The 17,651-nt window shown below is 42.6% G+C and overlaps 1 protein-coding gene across 3 annotated transcripts in view; it reads right to left on the bottom strand.

Annotated features, from left to right (window-relative positions):
• The window catches only part of NOL11 (nucleolar protein 11), a 31,797-nt gene extending 15,848 nt beyond the window's left edge, over positions 1–15,949 (bottom strand). For 2 of the 3 annotated variants that reach the window (XM_023211993.2, XM_023211994.2), the window contains exons 1-7: positions 15,679–15,949; positions 13,986–14,099; positions 13,811–13,867; positions 12,258–12,406; positions 11,146–11,203; positions 9,584–9,728; positions 7,139–7,327 (exon numbers count right to left, since the gene is read on the bottom strand). In XM_023211993.2, coding sequence (XP_023067761.1) covers positions 7,139–7,327; positions 9,584–9,728; positions 11,146–11,203; positions 12,258–12,406; positions 13,811–13,867; positions 13,986–14,099; positions 15,679–15,819 — 853 coding nt within the window. In that variant the 5' untranslated portion in view covers positions 15,820–15,949. The remainder of the gene's footprint in view (positions 1–7,138; positions 7,328–9,583; positions 9,729–11,145; positions 11,204–12,257; positions 12,407–13,810; positions 13,868–13,985; positions 14,100–15,678) is intronic. The other variant, XM_023211995.2, reaches the window with a different exon arrangement.
• Between the last annotated feature and the right edge of the window lie 1,702 nt (positions 15,950–17,651).

Below are 17,651 nucleotides of genomic sequence, written 5' to 3'. Positions count from 1 at the left end.
TGCTGGTTCTTTTGTGCTCGCTCTGGTGGTCTTAGAAAAACAAGACAATCACGAGATCAGGAGATAGAGACTATCCTGGCTAACACTGTGAAACCCCGTCTCTACTAAAAATACAAAAAAATTAGCCGGGTGTGGTGGTGTGCACCTGTAGTCCCAGCTACTCGGGAGGCTGAGGCAGGAGAATGGCGTGAACCTGGAAGGCAGAGCTTGCAGTGAGTGGAGATCGCGCCACTGCACTCCAGCCTGGGCGATAGAGCAAGACTCTGTCTCAAAAAAAAAAAAAAAGCAGCAGCCTGGAAAGGTGAGCCCTGAGGAAGGGAGGGCTTTATGAATCAGGAATAACAATTAAAAACAACCAACAAAGAAAAGCCCAAGACCAGATGGCTTCATTGGTAAATTCTACAAATTTAAACATTAACACTAATCTTCCCAAACTCTTTCAAAATATAAAAGAGCAGGAAATACTTCCTAAACTCACTCAGGCTTTTGGATGCTCTGATACCAAAGCCAGACAAAGATACTACACACACAAAAAAAACTACCGAGCAATAACCCCATGAGTATAGATGCAAAAAGAAAATCCTCATCAAAATACCAACAAACCAAATCCAAGGGGAAATATTAAGATCCATGACCAAGAGGGATTGATTCCAGGGATGAAAGGGTAGTTAACAGAAGAAAACCAATCAGTGTAGCACGATCAGTGTAGCACGTACATCAACAGAACAAAGGGAATAACCATATGATCACTTCAGTTGACAAAAAGCATTGTAGAAACTCTTTCATGATAAAAAAACAAACAAACAAACAAACAAAAAACTCAGAAAGCTAGGAAAGAGGAAGGAGCTTCCTTGACATGATAAAGGGCATCTATGAAAAACCCACAATTACCATCAGTCAACAGTGAAAGACTAAATGCTTTCCCCCTAAGATAAGCAAAAAGACAAGGGTGCCTGCCCTGCCCTCTTCACCACTGCTATTCTACGCAATTATCATTACACTGAGTGATTAAAGACTGAAAACTATCCCCCTAAAATAAGGAACAAGAGAAGGAGGCTTACTTTCACCACTGCTATTCAAGTTCTAGCCAGAGTAATTCGGCAAGAAGAAGAAAAACAAAAATCCAATTTTTGTTTGTTTGTTTTGAGACAGTCTTACTCTGTCACCCAGGCTGGAGTGCAGTGGTATGATCTCGGCTCACTGCAGCCTGCCTCCCGGGTTCAAGTGATTCTCCTGCCTCAGCCTCCCCAGTAGCTGGGATTACAGGTGCACGCCACCACACCCGGCTAATTTTTGTATTTTTAGTAGAGACGGGGATTTCACCATGATGGCCAGGTTGGTCTCGAACTCCTGACCTCAGGTGATCCACCCATCTCAGCCTCCCAAAGTGCTGAGATTATAGGTATGAGCCACCACGCCCAGCCAAAAATCCAAATTTAAATGGAAGTAAAACTAACTCTATCCACAGATGACATGATCCTGTATAGAGAAGAATCCACAGGAAAAGATTAGCATTAATAAACAAATTCAGCAAGGTTGCAGGGTACAAGATCAACACACAAAAATCAGATGCTCCTATATACTAAAAACAAAAAGCAAATTAAGAAAAAAAAATTCCGGCTGGGCATGGCGGCTCCTGCCGGTAATCCTAGCACTTTGGGAGGCCGAGACAGGCATATTGCCTGAGCTCAGGAGTTGGAGACCAGCCTGGACAACACAGCAAAACCCCATCTTTACTAACATATAAAAAATTAGCCGGGCGTAGCAGCATGCACCTGTAGTCCCAGCTGCTTGGGAGGCTGAGGCAGGAGAAATGCTTGAACCTGGGAGGCAGAGGTTGCAGTGAGCCAAGATCACGCTACTGCACTCCAGCCCTGTGACAGAGTAAGACTCCATCTCCAAAAATAAAAATAAAAAAGAGAAAAATAATACCATGTATATTAGCATCCAAAAGAATAAAATACTTAGGAATAATTTTTTTTTTTTGAGATGGAGTCTTGCTCTTATTGCCCAGGCTGGAGTGTAGTGGCGCAATCTTGGCTGACCGCAACCTCCACCTCTCAGGTTCAAGTGATTCTCCTGCCTCAACCCCTGCCCCTACCAAGTAGCTAGGATTATAGGCGTGTGCCGCCACACCCAGCTAATTCTGTAGTTTTTTTCAATGGAGAAGGTGTTTCTCCATGTTGGTCAGGCTGGTCTGGAACTCCTGACCTTGGGTGATCTGCCCACCTTGGCCTCCCAAAGTGCTGGGATTACAGGTGTGATTACTGCGACCGGCCCCTAGGAACAAATTTAACCAAGGAAGTGAAAGCACTGTACACTAAAAGTTATAAAACATTGCTGAATGGAATTAAGGAAGACATAAACAAATAGAGACATCCTGTGTTCAGCAACTGGAAGACTTAATATTAAGATGGCAATACTGCACAAAACAACCTACAAGCTCAGTTCAATCTCAATCAAAATTCCAACAGTCTTTTTTGCAGAAATGGAAAAGCCGATCTTCAAAATCACATGGAATAATTGCAATTATTCCGTTGGCCTAAACAACAAAAACAAACTTGAAAAAGAAGAACAAAGCTGGAGAGCTCATACTTCCTGATTTCCAAACTGCTTATAAAGTTAACAGTAATCAAAACAGTGCGGTACTGGCCCAGTGTAATAGACTGAGAGTCATCTAGGGCCAAATGATTTTTCAATAAAGGTGCCAGGACCACTGTGGTGCTAGGACAACTGGAGAGCTACATGCAAACGAACAAAGTTTGTCCCTTATTTTACACCATACACAAAAACAACTCAAAATGAATCAACAACCTAAATATAAGAGCTAAAACCATAACATTCTTTGAAGAAAACGTGAGGATGTCGTTATGACCTTGGATTTGGCTATGGATTCTTGGATATAGAACCAAAAGCACAAGAAACCAAAGAAAAATAAAAATTGGACTTCATGAAAATTAAAACTTTTGTGCATGAAGGGACATTATCAACAAAGTGAAGACAACCTATGGAACGGCAGAAAATATTTGGAAATCATATGTCTGATAAGGGTATAGTATCTAGTATATATAAAGAACACTTACAATTCAACAACAAAAAGACAACCTAATTTAAAAATAGGCAAAGGAGCCGCGCGGTGGCTCAAGCCTATAATCCTAGCACTTTGGGAGGCCGAGATGGGCAGATCACGAGGTCAGGAGATCGAGACCATCCTGGCTAACACGGTGAAACCCCCGTCTCTACTAAAAATACAAAAAATGAGCCGGGCGAGGTGGCAGGTGCCTGTAGTCCCAGCTACTCGGGAGGCTGAGGCAGGAGAATGGCATAAACCCGGGAGGCAGAGCTTGCAGTGAGCTGAGATCCGGCCACTGCACTCCAGCCTGGGTGATGGAGCAAGACTCCGTCTCAAAAAAAAAAAAAAAAAAAAAAAAAAAAATAGGCAAAGGACTCACATAGACAATTCTCCAAAGAAGACCTATAAATAGACAATGAGCATATGAAAAAATGTTCAACACCCTTAGTCATTAGAGAAATGCAAATCAAAACCGAAATGAAGTACTACTTCACACCCACGAGAATGGCCAGAATTCAAATTATGGAAGATAACCACTTGTGAGCAAGAACATAGGGAAACTGGAACCACTGTACAATGCTGGTGGGAAAGTAAAATGGTTCAGCCCCTGTGGAATTCGGCACTTCTTCAAAAAGTTAAGCACAATCAACAACGAAGAGTGTAACTAAAATGCTTGCAAAGCAAAGAAATGACAAATGCTTGAAGTAATGGGTACCCCATTTACCTTGATGTGATTATTATGCATTGCGTGTCTGTATCAAAATATCTCATGTGCCCCTTAAATACATACACCTATTATGTACCCATAAACATCAAAAAATGAAAAGCTAAATATGGAATTAACATATGACCCAGTAATTCCCCTGCGAGGTATATATCCCAAAGAATTAAAAACTGGTACACAGCTGGGCGCAGTGGCTCACACCTGTAATCCCAGCACTTTGGGAGGCCGAGGCGGGTGGATCATGAGATCAGGAGATGGAGACCATCCAGGCTACCACGGTGAAACCTGTCTCTACTAAAAATACAAAAACTGAGCCGGGTGTGGTGGCCGGCGCCTGTAGTCCCAGCTACCCTGGAAGCTGAGGCAGGAGAATGGCGTGAACCCGGGAAGCGGAGCTTGCAGTGAGCCCAGATCGCGCCACTGTACTCTAGCCTGGGCAACAGAGCGAGACTCTGTCTCAAAAAACAACAACAACAACAAAAAAAAAACTGGTACACAAACACATGCACACCAATGTTCATAGCATTATTCACAATAACCAAAAGGTGGAAATAGCTGAAATATTAATGAATGAACAGATAACAAACTGTGTTATATACATACAATGGAATATTACTCTGCCACGAAAAGGAATGAAACACTGATACATGCAACAATGTGGATGAACCTCAAAAACATTTGGCTAGCCAGATGTGGTGGCTCTTTCCTGTAATCCCAACACTTTCAGAGGCTGAGGCAGGAGGAGCTCACAGCAAGACCTCAGTGCTACTAAAATCTAAATACAAAAACAAAAATTAGGCTAAGTCTAAGTCAAAGAAGCCAGACACAGAAAGTATTGTATGATTTCATTTACACAAAATACCCCAAAAAGGCAAATCACAGAAGAATGTAGATTGGTGGTTGCCAGGGGTAGTGGGCAGAGGAGAATGAGGAGCAACTGCCTAATGGGTCCAGAGGTTCCTTTTGACATGATGAAAATGTTTTAAAACTAGACAGAAGTTGGCCAGGTGCAGTGGCTCACGCCTGTAATCCCAGCACTTTGGAAGGCTGAGGTGGGTGGATCACTTGAGGTGAGGAGTTTGAGACCAGCCTGACCAACATGGTCACGTCTCTACTAAAAATACAAAAAAATTAGCCGGGCATGGTGGTGGGCGCCTGTAGTCCCAGCTTCTAGGGAGGCTGAGGCAGGAGAATGGTGTGAACCCGGGAGGCGGCGGAGCTCGCAGTGAGCGGAGATTGCGCCACTGCACTCCAGCCTGGGCGACAGAGTGAAACTCCATCTCAAAACAAAACAAACAAACAAACAAACAAACAAACAAAATACAAAACAAACAAAAAAAAAAAGAAAGAAAAAAATTAGCAAAGTGTGGTGGCACATGCCTGTAATCCCAGTTACTTGGGAGCCTGAGGCAGGAGAATCACTTGAACCTGGGAGCCAGAGGTTGCAGTGAGCCGAGATCCCGCCATTGCACCCCAGCCTGGGCAACAAGACTAAAACTCTAAAAAAAAAAAAAAAAACTAGACAGAAGTAGATGCACAACCAACACCAGTGACTTGTTCACTTTAGTTAATTTTTCTTCTACAAGGGCCTACCAAAAATTAAAGATAAATGAAAGTAAAAAATGAAAAAAGAAATGAAAGAAGAGCATTAAACATTAAAAAAAACAAAACGATTAATTTTATGTTATATGAATTTCATCTTAATTTACAAAAGCAGAATAGATGGTTCATGTCTGGCAATAGGAGAGTGATGATGAAGCATACTGTGGGGCTGCCCTTCAGTGTATTATGATGCAGCTATTCAAAAAGCAAGGAAGATTAAAAAATAATATGATATGGAAAGATCTCTGAGAGATCTTGGCTAGGTGACTAAACAAGGTATACAACTGTTATGTATGGTGTGCTAACATACATAGGAGGAGGGAAAAAACCCTTAAGTAGTAGTAGTTGCTCATATATGGACCAAAAAAACCGCAGAAAGGGACACAGGAAACTCTATAATAGCTAGTGGGGTTTTTGGTGGGGAGGCAGAGCAGGAATAAGAAAGAGAGGAAGATGGGAGTAGAGAGAGGAGAAGCACAGCTTAGTGACGGGGTGAAGAGCCAGGACTTAAGAGCAGCAGGGCACATGGCTTAACAGAGTTCACCTGTTCGGGCTGAAGCCTAGTTCCACTACTTAGTTACCTCATACCTCAGTTTCCTGTTTTGTAAAGGGGAATGGTAACAACTTTATTTCCACCCATATGGTTGTTAGAGGAGTAAATGATACAAATAATGAGATAATCTTAGTAAAGTGCCAGGCACATGGTATAATTACACTATAACCAGGATCTCTTGTCTTTTTTTTTTTTTTTTTTTTGAGACAGAGTCTCACTCTGTTGACCAGGTTGAGTGCATAGTGCAATCTCGGCTCACTGCAACCTCCATCTTCCGGGCTTGTGCGCCAACAAGCCCAGCTAATTTTTTGTATTTTCGATGGAGACATGGAGTTTCACCATGTTGGCCAAGCTGGTCTCGAACTCCTGGCCTCAAGCAATCTGCCCGTCTCAGCCTCCCAAAGTGCTGCGATTACAGGCGTGAGCTACTGCACTCGGCCTTGCTCCTATCTTAATAAGCAGGAGAAACACAGAACAAAGTACACAGGTGAGGATGGGCATATCAAGTTTGTGGTCAATAGAGAGCCTCGCCTGAATAAAACAGAGGGTTCTTGCTCAGAATTTGGGAGAATAGGTTGGAAAAGGTGGGTGGGGTCTAGGCTATGAAGGGACTTATGCTAAACAATAGAGTGAGTTTTCTAGTGAAGGCTGGGGTCTGCGATCCTGTACTGGCAAGGAGCAATCGTGTTCTTCATGACTGACTAGGAAGTCTGGAGGGGAGTTGGTGAGTAAGGAGGCGAGGTGGTGATGAGACTCCTGTTGAGAAGTCACGGAGATCAAAGGTACACTATTAGTTGCCACATTTCAAGGTGTCCATGTCCAGTCGATTCCCATTCTGTGAAATGTTGCCAAGAATCCAATCCTCAAACGCAAGTCTTACTAATGTTTCAAATGCCAGCAGGCTAGTATGATGGTGACTAGTATATTCACCATTTTTATTTATTTATGACATTATAGTTATGAGCATGGTGGTGATACCAAGAAGTGTTTCTGAAAGATTAATCAATGCACAATAAAAATAAAAAACCAATTCAAGAAGAATTAGGAAGGTACAAAAAAATTGAGTATGCTGATAAAGAGAATGAATTAGTCTGGGTAATAACAAAATGAAAAAGAAAAGAACAGTAAAAGGTACACTGTGAAGGAAACATACAAAGGCCTTCTTAATGAATTGGATGTCAGTTACCCTTAGAAGCTGCTAGTGGACTTCCTAGGACTGCGACATGATCCTGATCCAGGGCAGTGAGTGCAACTCCGTTTTGAGTGTTACCAGATACAACAGCCTTGAGCAGCAGTGATCTAACTAAGCTCTGATTTTTTTCTGGGTCAGTTGGACGTATTGGTATCAAGGTTTCATATATACAACCATCAGAGCCTGTTGGAAAGAAGCATTTGTTGTTGGTTACTGAAGGATATTTCTATGTCTAGCATAGTTAAATGTACTAGGTTGTTTATAAGATTTTACCAATTTGATAAAAGAGCCAACCAGAAAAATAAACAATCCCCTCACGGTGCTTTCTCTTAAAGAATACTACAAATTTAAACTGGGGAAAGGAGTATTATTAATAAAAATCTCAGTAAGAAATGTAATAGTCAAGAAATACAAACTCTAAATATCTGCAATAACAAAATATTAAGGGAGACTGCCAAGAATATAGATCATCTAGTCCCTAAAAGGACATATCCCTCATTAGAAAGTAATTAGCATCTGGTCTAGACATTACATTTCTTTTTTGTTTGTTTTTGTGAGACAGGATCTCACTCTGTGACCCAAGACCATAGTGCACTGGTGTGATCATGCTCACTGTCGCCTGAACCTACTGGGCTCAAGTGATCTATCTTTCCACGTCAGCCTCCCAAATAGCTGGGACTACAGGTGCACACACCTCACCCAGCTAATTAAACTAAATTTTCTTTTAGAGATAGGGTCTTACTATGTTGCCCAGGCTGGTCTCCAACTCCTGGGCTCAAGCAATCCTCCTGCCTCAGTCTCCTAAAGTGCCGGGATTACAGGTGTGAGCCACCGTGCTTATTCTATTATAATTCTTCCTATCTAATCACCCTGAAAACCTTATGAAATTGCTCTTTCTTGTGGGCCAACTGAATTTTGGCAGTTTCATGTGGTTCTACCTATTGTTACATAAAGATTTATATGCCCCTTTGGTTCACACTTCCTCCCTTCAAAGTTCATTAAGCTAAACATTAAGTACATTCCAATAACCCCCAAGATATGAAAATGATAGGAGCCTTTTAAAAAATAGCCACTGCAAACATTTGCACACTGAAAAACTTCACGAAGATTTTTAATTGTGAAAATATGGAAATGTTTCCTATGTATTGCTCTTGTTTATTTCTCCTTCATTTTCTCAGAACAACTTCAAAAGCAGCCATGAAGGGTGGAGGGGAGAGGGTACTACAAAGACTTTTTTTTTCTTCCCTGCCCTAGAGGCCTAAGACTGGGGTTATACTTTAGACCATTTCATAAAGGTAGACTCTAAGGCATTACAATCTATAATAAAAAGCAAGTGGCATGGGCCAAAGCTGCTGTTAGTCTCCTTTTGCCCATCTGTCTCAGTCACTATTCAAGGAAGGGCACACTAAATCTAATGGTTGGAAAAAAGGAGCAGAGGGGCCATTCAATGCCAAGCATAGACGTTTATGGTTCACTAACTACACTCTCAAAGAATCTGGGCCTTATCAGCTAAAAGGTGATTTTTCTTTTTCATTGGTATTAATATTGTTACTTATTGCTTATGGTAATTTTTTTTTTTTTTTTTTGAGACAGAGTCTTGCTCTGTCGCCCCGGCTGGAGTGCAGTGGCCGGATCTCAGCTCACTGTAAGCTCCGCCTCCCAGGTTTACGCCATTCTCCTGCCTCGGCCTCCCGTGTAGCTGGGACTACAGGCGCCCGCCACCACGCCCAGCTAATTTCTTGTATTTTTAGTAGACGGGGTTTCACTGTGTTAGCCAGGACAGTCTCCATCTCCTGACCTCGTGATCCACCTACCTCGGCCTCCCAAAGTGTTGGGATTACAGGCATGAGCCACCATGCCCGGCCAGCTTATGGTGAATTTTGACATAAAAGGTACAAAGCAATGTTAGAAAAGGATGCTATACCTAAAGTACTTCAATAGGCCCTCAAAACACAGGATCACTGATTTAATGCATGGCCAGACACGCAAAGTACAAAAGGCAAATGCATGGGCCGGACAAGGTGGCTCACGCCTGTAATCCCAGCACTTTGGGAGGCCAAGGCAGGCAGATTACCTGAGGTCAGGAGTTTGAGACCAGCCTGGCCAACATGGTGAAACCCTGTCTCTACTAAAAATACAAAAATTAGCCGGATGTGGTGGTGGGCACCTGTAATCCCAGCTACTCAGGAGGCAGAGGCAGGAGAATTGTTTGAGTCCGGAAGGCAGACGCTGCGGTGAGCAGAGGTTGTGCCACTGCACTCCAGCCTGGGCGACAGAGCAAGACTCCATCTCAAAAAAAAGTGAAGGCATGAATGCTGTAAGGAAGCACAGAAATGGCTGTAACTGAATGCTTCACAAAGTCTAAGATTCAAAAACAGACATTATCCGATAACATTCCTCTATTTATAATCTCTGAAAGTTCAAAGAAAGAAAACTTACTTAATGACATCACAGAGATGAATTTCCGATCTACAGATGCAGTAAAACTCTCTATAACAGAGTTTTCATCTTGTCCAAGTAAGAGTGTATATTTGGTTAAGATACGTGAGTTAAACATTTGCACGTAAGCAAAGTAATTTCCATGCTGCAAAACAAAAAAATAAGGTTATTTTATAAATATTCCCATTTAAACCAAGTATTTTAACATATGTCAAAACCAGAAGTTGTCACCCCATTCTAATTACATCAATGAGTACTTAAAAACATCTTATCCAATTAAATTTGTTTGTTTGTTTTGAGACAGGGTCTTGCTCTGTGGCCCAGGCTGGACTACCATGGTGTGATCTCGGCTCATTGCAACCTCCACTTCCCAGGCTCAAGCAATCCTCCAACCTTGGCCTCCCGAATATCCGGGAATACAGGTGTGCGTTGTCATGCTCCAGTATTTTTTTTTTAATAGAGATGAGGTCACCACACCCAGCCTTAAATTTAGAAGGTTATAAAAAAGTTACAGGCTGGACGTGGTGGTTCATGCCTCTAATCCCAGCACTTTGGGAGGCCGAGGTGGGTAGATCACAAGGTCAGGAGCTCGAGACCAGCCTGATCAATATGGTAAAACCCCGTCTCTACTAAAAATACAAAAATTAGTCAGGCATGGTGGTGGGCGCCTGTAGTCCCAGCTACTTGGGAAGCTGAGGCAGGAGAATCACTTGAACACGGGAGGCAGAGGTTGCAGTGCGCTGAGATTGTGCCACTGCACTCCAGCCTGGGTGACAAAACAAGACTCCATCTCAAAACAAAATAAAAAATAAAAACTAAAAAAAATTAGAGATATTCTGAGAGAATAAGGAGTCCCATTTTAATTCAAAAAATAATGGTTTTGCACCAGGCACAGTGGCTTACACCTGTAATCCTAGCACTCTTGGAGGTTGAGGTGGGTGCATCACCTGAGGTCGGGAGTTCAAGACCAGCCTGACCAACTTGGAGAAACTCCGTTTCTACAAAAAATACAAAATTAGTCGGGTGTGGTGGTGCATGACTGTAATCCCAGCTACTAGGGAGGCTGAGGCAGGAGAATCACTTGAACCCAGGAGGAGGAGGTTGTGGTGAGCCGAGATCACGCCACTGCACTCCAGGCTGGGCAACAAGAGCAACAGGAGTGAAACTCTGTCTCAAAAAATAAATAAATAAAGGTTTTGAAATTTCACAGCTGGGCTCAGTGGCTCACACCTGTAATCCCAGGACTTTAAAAGGCCAAGGCAGGAGGATCCCTTGAGCCCAAGGAGTTTGAGATCAGCGTGGGCAACACAGTGAGACCCTGTCTCTACAAAAAATAAAACATAAGCCAGGATGGTAGTGCATGCCTGTGGTCCCAGCTACTCGGCAACTCGGCAGGCTGAGGTGGGAGGATTGCTTGAGCCAGGAGGTTGAGGCTGCAGTGAACCATCACGGCACCACTGCTCTCAAGCCTGGGGGACAGGACAAGACCCTATCTCGAAAAAAAAAATTTTTTTTTAAAAGAAATTTCACAAAATGGGCCAGGAATTGAAGATATCACTTACTTTTTCAGTAATAAAAATTAAAACAGGATGCCTGAATACTATGAAAAATTTTGTCCATCTACAAAAAAAAAAAAAAAAAAGAAAAAAGAAAAATTACATAATGCAAAAATCACCAGCTGGGAGACACATATCAATCAACATTTAATCAACGTTTTCATTAAATATTTTTTAGAACCAGAGAGACATCAGAGAACACTTAATTTGGCGTTTTGAAACATACACCACAAGGAATACGTGTTTGTCAAATGCAGCTCTGGATTAAATGCAGGTTGTTGAACTCCCCAGATGATAATGTGAATTTTAAAGTTCCAAGAGGGGAGATGCAGTGCTTCCCAAAATTAAATTGACTCCCCTACCTCATTTTTTTCAGAGTTACTTTTGGGACTCATGTTCTGAGGAAAACATTAAGATCTCAATACAGAGGAAGCTGAGGCATGGTTATTGGCTGCACAGTTTGTGGCAAAGCCGCAACTAGAGCTCAAATCCTCCGAAGATTTCCCTCAAAACAGTTGTTCACACCTTAGAGATATTCATCAGGTCAGTCTAATATATAACTGGTTACTGTCCACGTTTTAAGTACCAGTCTGAACTCTGACTTTTAGAAAATGAGTTTCTACCAGGTGGACCTGGAGAAAACAAGTCAATGAACAGGAAATGTGATGAAATAAAGAGGATCAGAAAGACGTGAAATCATGAAGTGTCCTTCTATCCCTTGATGAGTCATTTTTCCAGTTTTATTTCAGAATCTGGGAATGCAGAGGTCTTAACACACACCATGATTTCACTAACACGATGTACTTTTAGCCAGGGGACAAGGATGGGAGCTTGGTAGTCAGGGCAATATGACAGAAACAAAAAGATTTTGGTCTTTTGGGATAACCCATTTCATCCTCCAATAACTGATTATCCATTTCTGTCAAGACCTCATATGACTCTATGGTTTCTTCAATCATCATGCCCAGAGGCTTTTTGGGACGTTATTTTAGTCAATGTTTTATAAGTGACTTTTAATTAGGTTACTTTCATTATAACCAAAATACTTTTGAACAAGGCAAAAAAATGTTCAGTGCATTTTTATTTTGATAAATTTACTTACAAATACTGGTACTTACATAATCACTTCTTCATCAGAGATAACAGTTTCAATTTTCTGCTGGGGGTCTGCAAGCAAGGCCTCTAAACCACGAACAGCACCTTCCTTGAAGAGCACCAAGGGTTCTGTCCCTTGCACTGAAAGTATCCTATATACTTCAGCTGACAACTGGAAGAACATACTAAATTTTAATTTTTATTCTAAAACAGTTTATACCTAATATAATAAAATAATGATATTTAGAGAAGGCTTTTTTTTTTTGAGACGGAGTCTCACTCTGTCGCCCAGGCTGGAGTGCAGTGATGCGATCTCGGCTTACTGCAAGCTCCGCCTCCCAGGTTCACGCCATCCTTCTGCCTCAGCCTCCTAAGTACGTGGGACTACAGGCGCCCGCCACCACGCCCGGGTAATTTTTTTGTATTTTTAGTAGAGACGGGGTTTCACCGTGTTAGCCAGGATGGTCTCAATCTCCTGATCTCGTGATCCGCCCTCCTCGGCCTCCCAAAGTGCTGGGATTACAGGCTTGAACCACCAACGCCCAGCCGGGGAGGCTTCTTTTTAAGTGACTGCTTTGTTTTCATTTTGATTTAGTTTTGCTTTGTAACTATGTATGCTTCCAAAATCTAACCTACAACACAAAACACATTTAGAAGTCTTAACTTTTTCTCTTATCCTCTCTATCTAGTCCCAACTTTAATCTGTAAGTTCATTTTTGGTTTACCCATTGTAACTACTAGAGGTTAGACTAAAACCTGGGTTTCTTAAAAATGGGGAAGATACAAATAAGCCATTCATGCAGAGGTACATGCAATTCTGGAGTTAGATAATAACTGATGCCACAATTAAAACTACAGCCCGCAATTCCAGAAAAAGAAGTTAACACCGTGTGTGAGGAAAACAACAACAAATAAACCCCCACTGTTTAAAATTCAGGATTATGTTATGAATTTCAAGGTAAATGAATAGACTGGAGCTAGGGAACAGCACAGCTAGCTGGCTAGAAGTTTCAAGGATCCGGGCAACAACTGCATTATATCTGAATTAGCCCTCTTGTGAGCCACTTCTAAAATGTGCCAATTATATTTAGACATTTAGAACTGGAAAGAACTTTCAAGACTAACCTAGTTTAAGATACTCATTTTATAAGTAAGAAAAAGTGCGCACACTCTAGGTCATTAGTAGAACATACACAGCTGGTCATCTTTTGATTTGATTTTTTACTGTATTATATGCCACTCTTAAAAATGTACAATACATGAAACTTGCAGGGTCTACCTATTCTAAGAAAGGGTAGAGGAAGTTCATTTTGCGCTCACAAAAGACATACTCCAAACATCCAAACTCATGGAAATAAGTGTAAATTTCTCATTCATGAATTATATAAATCCTCATCTCCTTAACTCACGGAGACAGGTTACCAAGATACACTGTAAGATAATTAGAATGAAAACCTCATTAGGACCTTAAGCTTATTTTCCCAGAAGTATTAAAATAAATAACACATACTTTATTATGAATGATTCTAATTCACCAATAAGCTAAATAAATATGTTGGAAAATTCAAACACTTACTGTAGCTTTAAACACTTTATCCAGGTTTACATCTTCATTATTCCATATTCTTAAAACCTTAAATCAAAACATACTAGTTAAAAACTATTCTATTCTCCATTTACATATAATAAATACAAATAGTTAATAATCAACATTTATGTTGTATGTATTATATAAAAGTTTTAAAACTCACCTTATTATCGTGTACAACAATATACTCTCTTGTTTGAAAGTTGCACACAGCTGGACATGTTATAATTTGACCTTGTTTCACTGACCAGCTCCCCAAGGGTTTATGATCAGAAACCTAACGAAATTAAGATAAATACAATATTAAGTCAAATATTAAAAGCAATTAAATTTATAATCAATAAAAGAAACCATTAAAATGACAGCATTTAAAAAATTTACTGGCCGGTTGCAGTGGCTCACGCCTGTAATTCCAGCACTTTGAGAGGCCAAGGTGGGCGAATCACAAGGTCAAGAGTTCGAGACCAGCCTGACCAACATGGTGAAACCCTGTCTCTACCAAAAATACAAAAATTAGCCAGGTGTGGTGGCGCGCGCCTGTAACCCCAGTTATTCCGGAGGCTGAGGCAGGAGAATCGCTTAAACCCAGGAGGCAGAGGTTGCAGTGAGCCGAGATTGCGCCACGGCGCTCCATCCACCTCGGCCTCCCAAAGCTCTGGAATTACAAGCACACGCCACCGAGTCCGGCTAATTTTTGTATTTTTAGTAGAGACAGCATTTCGCCATGTTGGCCTGGCTGGTCTCGAACTCCTGAACCTCAAGTGACCCACCCACCTCGGCCTCCCAAAGGTCTGGGATTACAGGCGTGAGCCACCGCGCCCGGCCAAAACTTTAAAAGGGTAGTTAAAATGAAAATATAACCACGTTCCTAAATAAGTAAATAAACAACCCTTTGTTAAAAAACAATAGTACATTTAAAATTGATTATATTATGCCTCTGAATAGAGGCATGGGAAGTTATGCCTTTGAACAGGGGCACGGGAAATTAAGTAGACATCTGGGATCATGTCTATCCAATTCCAATCAGTCGCTGTATTCCTCTGTAGGAACTGCAAAACTGTAAACGTACTTGACAGCCCAAGTAAAACCCAAGAGTCAGCAGAGTCAAAACAGTACAGGGAGCTGTTGGCAACCTGTTCTCGAAACGTCAAAGCAGATAGCTAACTTCTTTAAAACACAGAAAACTATGTTCAGCAGCCCAGATAAAAGTAACTGCTTTCCATGCGACCACCAAAAGCAAGCTTAGGAAGTGTTCCCTATCAGGCTTTAGGCTGAAATGGGGGCAGGACTTGCAGATTTTCCTGGGACTCAACTCCAGGATGCACAGCGTGAACCAGAGATGCCAACAGACAAGCCACTTGGAGTCAAGAATCTTACCGAGCTATCAAGAAAGTCCCTCACCCTCTAAAATTGTCCCTCCCTACAAAGAGAGGGGTGTGAAGTGTAGACACAGGGCTAAACCACTATTCCCACTCTTGTCAGTGTCATCCTATCCCGCCCACCCAATCTCCGTTCCATCCTCCCGCGGGCAGCTAAGATGATAAAGACCCCAGGAGGGAATCTTAGCAATACCATCTCCGCCAGTTCCGAAGCAACAGCACAGGTTCTCTTTCTTTTTCGAGTCTAACCCACGTGCACTCAGACGCTCTGCCCTTGCAAGTCGGAAATACGCCTTTACAGGAAGGCAAGCAAGCCAGATTCTAGACCTCACTCAGCGTCCCCGACAGGCCCAGCCGGCTCTCTGTTAAGCCTTCTCCACGATCTCTTTCTGAAGCTGTGAGAAACTCCAGCTCCAGCTCCGCGCTCAGAAAGGGGCGAGAAGGCAGTCGGGGCGCTCCCAATGCTACTGCTTTCACCTTATAGAGGATGACTGTCCTGCCGCTGTCTGTCACTAGAAACTGGTCTGTTTCGTCGCTCTGCTCCACGCCTAGGAGTCCTTCAGGCCCGGCGCTCAGGACTATCGAAGACAACGTGAATTCTTCCTCCAGCGCTGCCATTTTGAGCAAACCTAAGTACGGCCGCGCTCCCTCCCGGCAGGCCTCGCGCTTTCTCTCGCGAGAATGAACGAGCCTGAGGGGGCGAGTGTTTGCCAAACCAGGAACCTGCTCTCGCAGCCTGCGACCCCTGGCGGACGGAGGGAGCGAGCGTGACTGTGAATTCAGCCAGGTGGGCGGGGCAGGCTTGCGCCAGACTCCGCCTCCAGAGACCACGCCTCCCCGAGTCCCGGATGTGCTCCGGGAAGGGATAGGGTAGGCGCGGAAGTGTTGCTTACTGGGTTCTGTCTGCCGTTCTAGTTGGGGTTTTGTGAGACTGTGGGATGGGTCTACGGAGTGGTCGAATATAAATAAAGTAGATTTTTTTTTTTTTAATTCTAAGGGAACTCCCCAGGAATTCCTCCCACGGCCTTGTGGAACGATCTGCCAAAGAAAAGATTTATCTCTGTAGGTAAACGCCCAATAACGTACTGTTCCTACGTGAAATGCTTAATTCCTACCAAGTTTCTTGGAACCCTGTAGAGATCTCCAGTCTCTTCAGTCTTTGAGGCCTTCTGAGTTCTCTGACTCCCCTTCTCTTAGCCCCCGTGGGTAAAGTCTTTCCTCAGCTCACAGGAAATTCAAACTAGTTTGATGAAGGTGAAGTTGAAGGTCCCCTGTGCGATTTTTGGCAGTTTTTATTTCCGAGAGAAATCTATGTTTCTAAGATAAGCATGGCAGATTAAATCAATAATGTTAAATAAATGAATAAAGATAAACTGTGATGTTCTTAGGGAGAAACCGTTTAATAGACAATTACTAATCAAATGTACCCAGTGTGACAAAGTGCCTCGGTTTAGATTTGAGCATCCACCAGATCGCCATGTGTGGTGTTTCTCATTGCCCCAACATGACAGCGTGGGCAGAAGGAGAATATTCAGCTACTGTGAAGGAATCAAATATAGTCAATTTTTATAAAGCTAGTAGGTCTTTTGTTGTTCAAAAGTAGTGGCATTATGGCTCACTGCAGCCTCTAACTCTTGGGCTAAATAAAGCAATCCTCCTGCTTCAGCCTCCCGAATAACTGGGACAACAGGCGTCCATCACCGCATCCGGCTAATTTTTGTATTTTTTGCAGACATGGAGTCTCGCTTTGTTGCCCAGGATGATCTTGAACTCTGATAATCTTTTAATTTTTAGGCTGGGTTGTGAGATCAGGAGGATGTAGTTTATTATTATGCTTCATAACTTACTTTTGTGATAGGTGGTAAGAAGAAAAATATTAAGCTCAGAAGGGGGAGATAAAGCATGGATGTGTGGGGGAGGAAGGAGTGGTCTGTGTATGTGAAATTTTAACTAGGATGACCACAGGCCTCCTTGAGAGGATGTCTTTTTTTTTTTTTTTTTTTGAGACGGGGTCTCACTCTACCCAGGCTGGAGTGTAGTGACGCAGTCTCAACTCACTGCAATCTCTGCTTCCTGGACTTAAGTTATCCTCCCATCTCAGCCTCCGGGTAGCTGGGACTACAGACACGCACCACCCTGCCCAGCTAATTTTTGTATTTTTTTGTAGAGATGAGGTTTCACCATATTGCCCAGGCTAACCTTGAACTCCTGGGCTGACATGGTCCTCCCACCTTGGCCTCCTGCAGTGCTGGGATTGCAGAGCCACAGTGCCTGGCCCAAGGGTATCTTTTGAGGAATGACATGAAGGACAGGAGGGAGCTAATCATGCAGTTAACTAAGATAAGAGCATTCTCAGTAGCAAGGGCCCCTGGGGCACCAACAGGGAGATGCCCTAGAAGTCTCAGTTACTGTAGTTATCAGGTGAGAGGTGATGAGGGCACCATCGGTAG

This window comes from Piliocolobus tephrosceles, chromosome 16 (assembly GCF_002776525.5).
Source record: "Piliocolobus tephrosceles isolate RC106 chromosome 16, ASM277652v3, whole genome shotgun sequence".
NCBI classification, from domain to species: domain Eukaryota; kingdom Metazoa; phylum Chordata; class Mammalia; order Primates; family Cercopithecidae; genus Piliocolobus; species Piliocolobus tephrosceles.
Note: the sequence above shows the minus strand (reverse complement) of the source record. Positions and strands in the feature narration are given on the sequence as shown.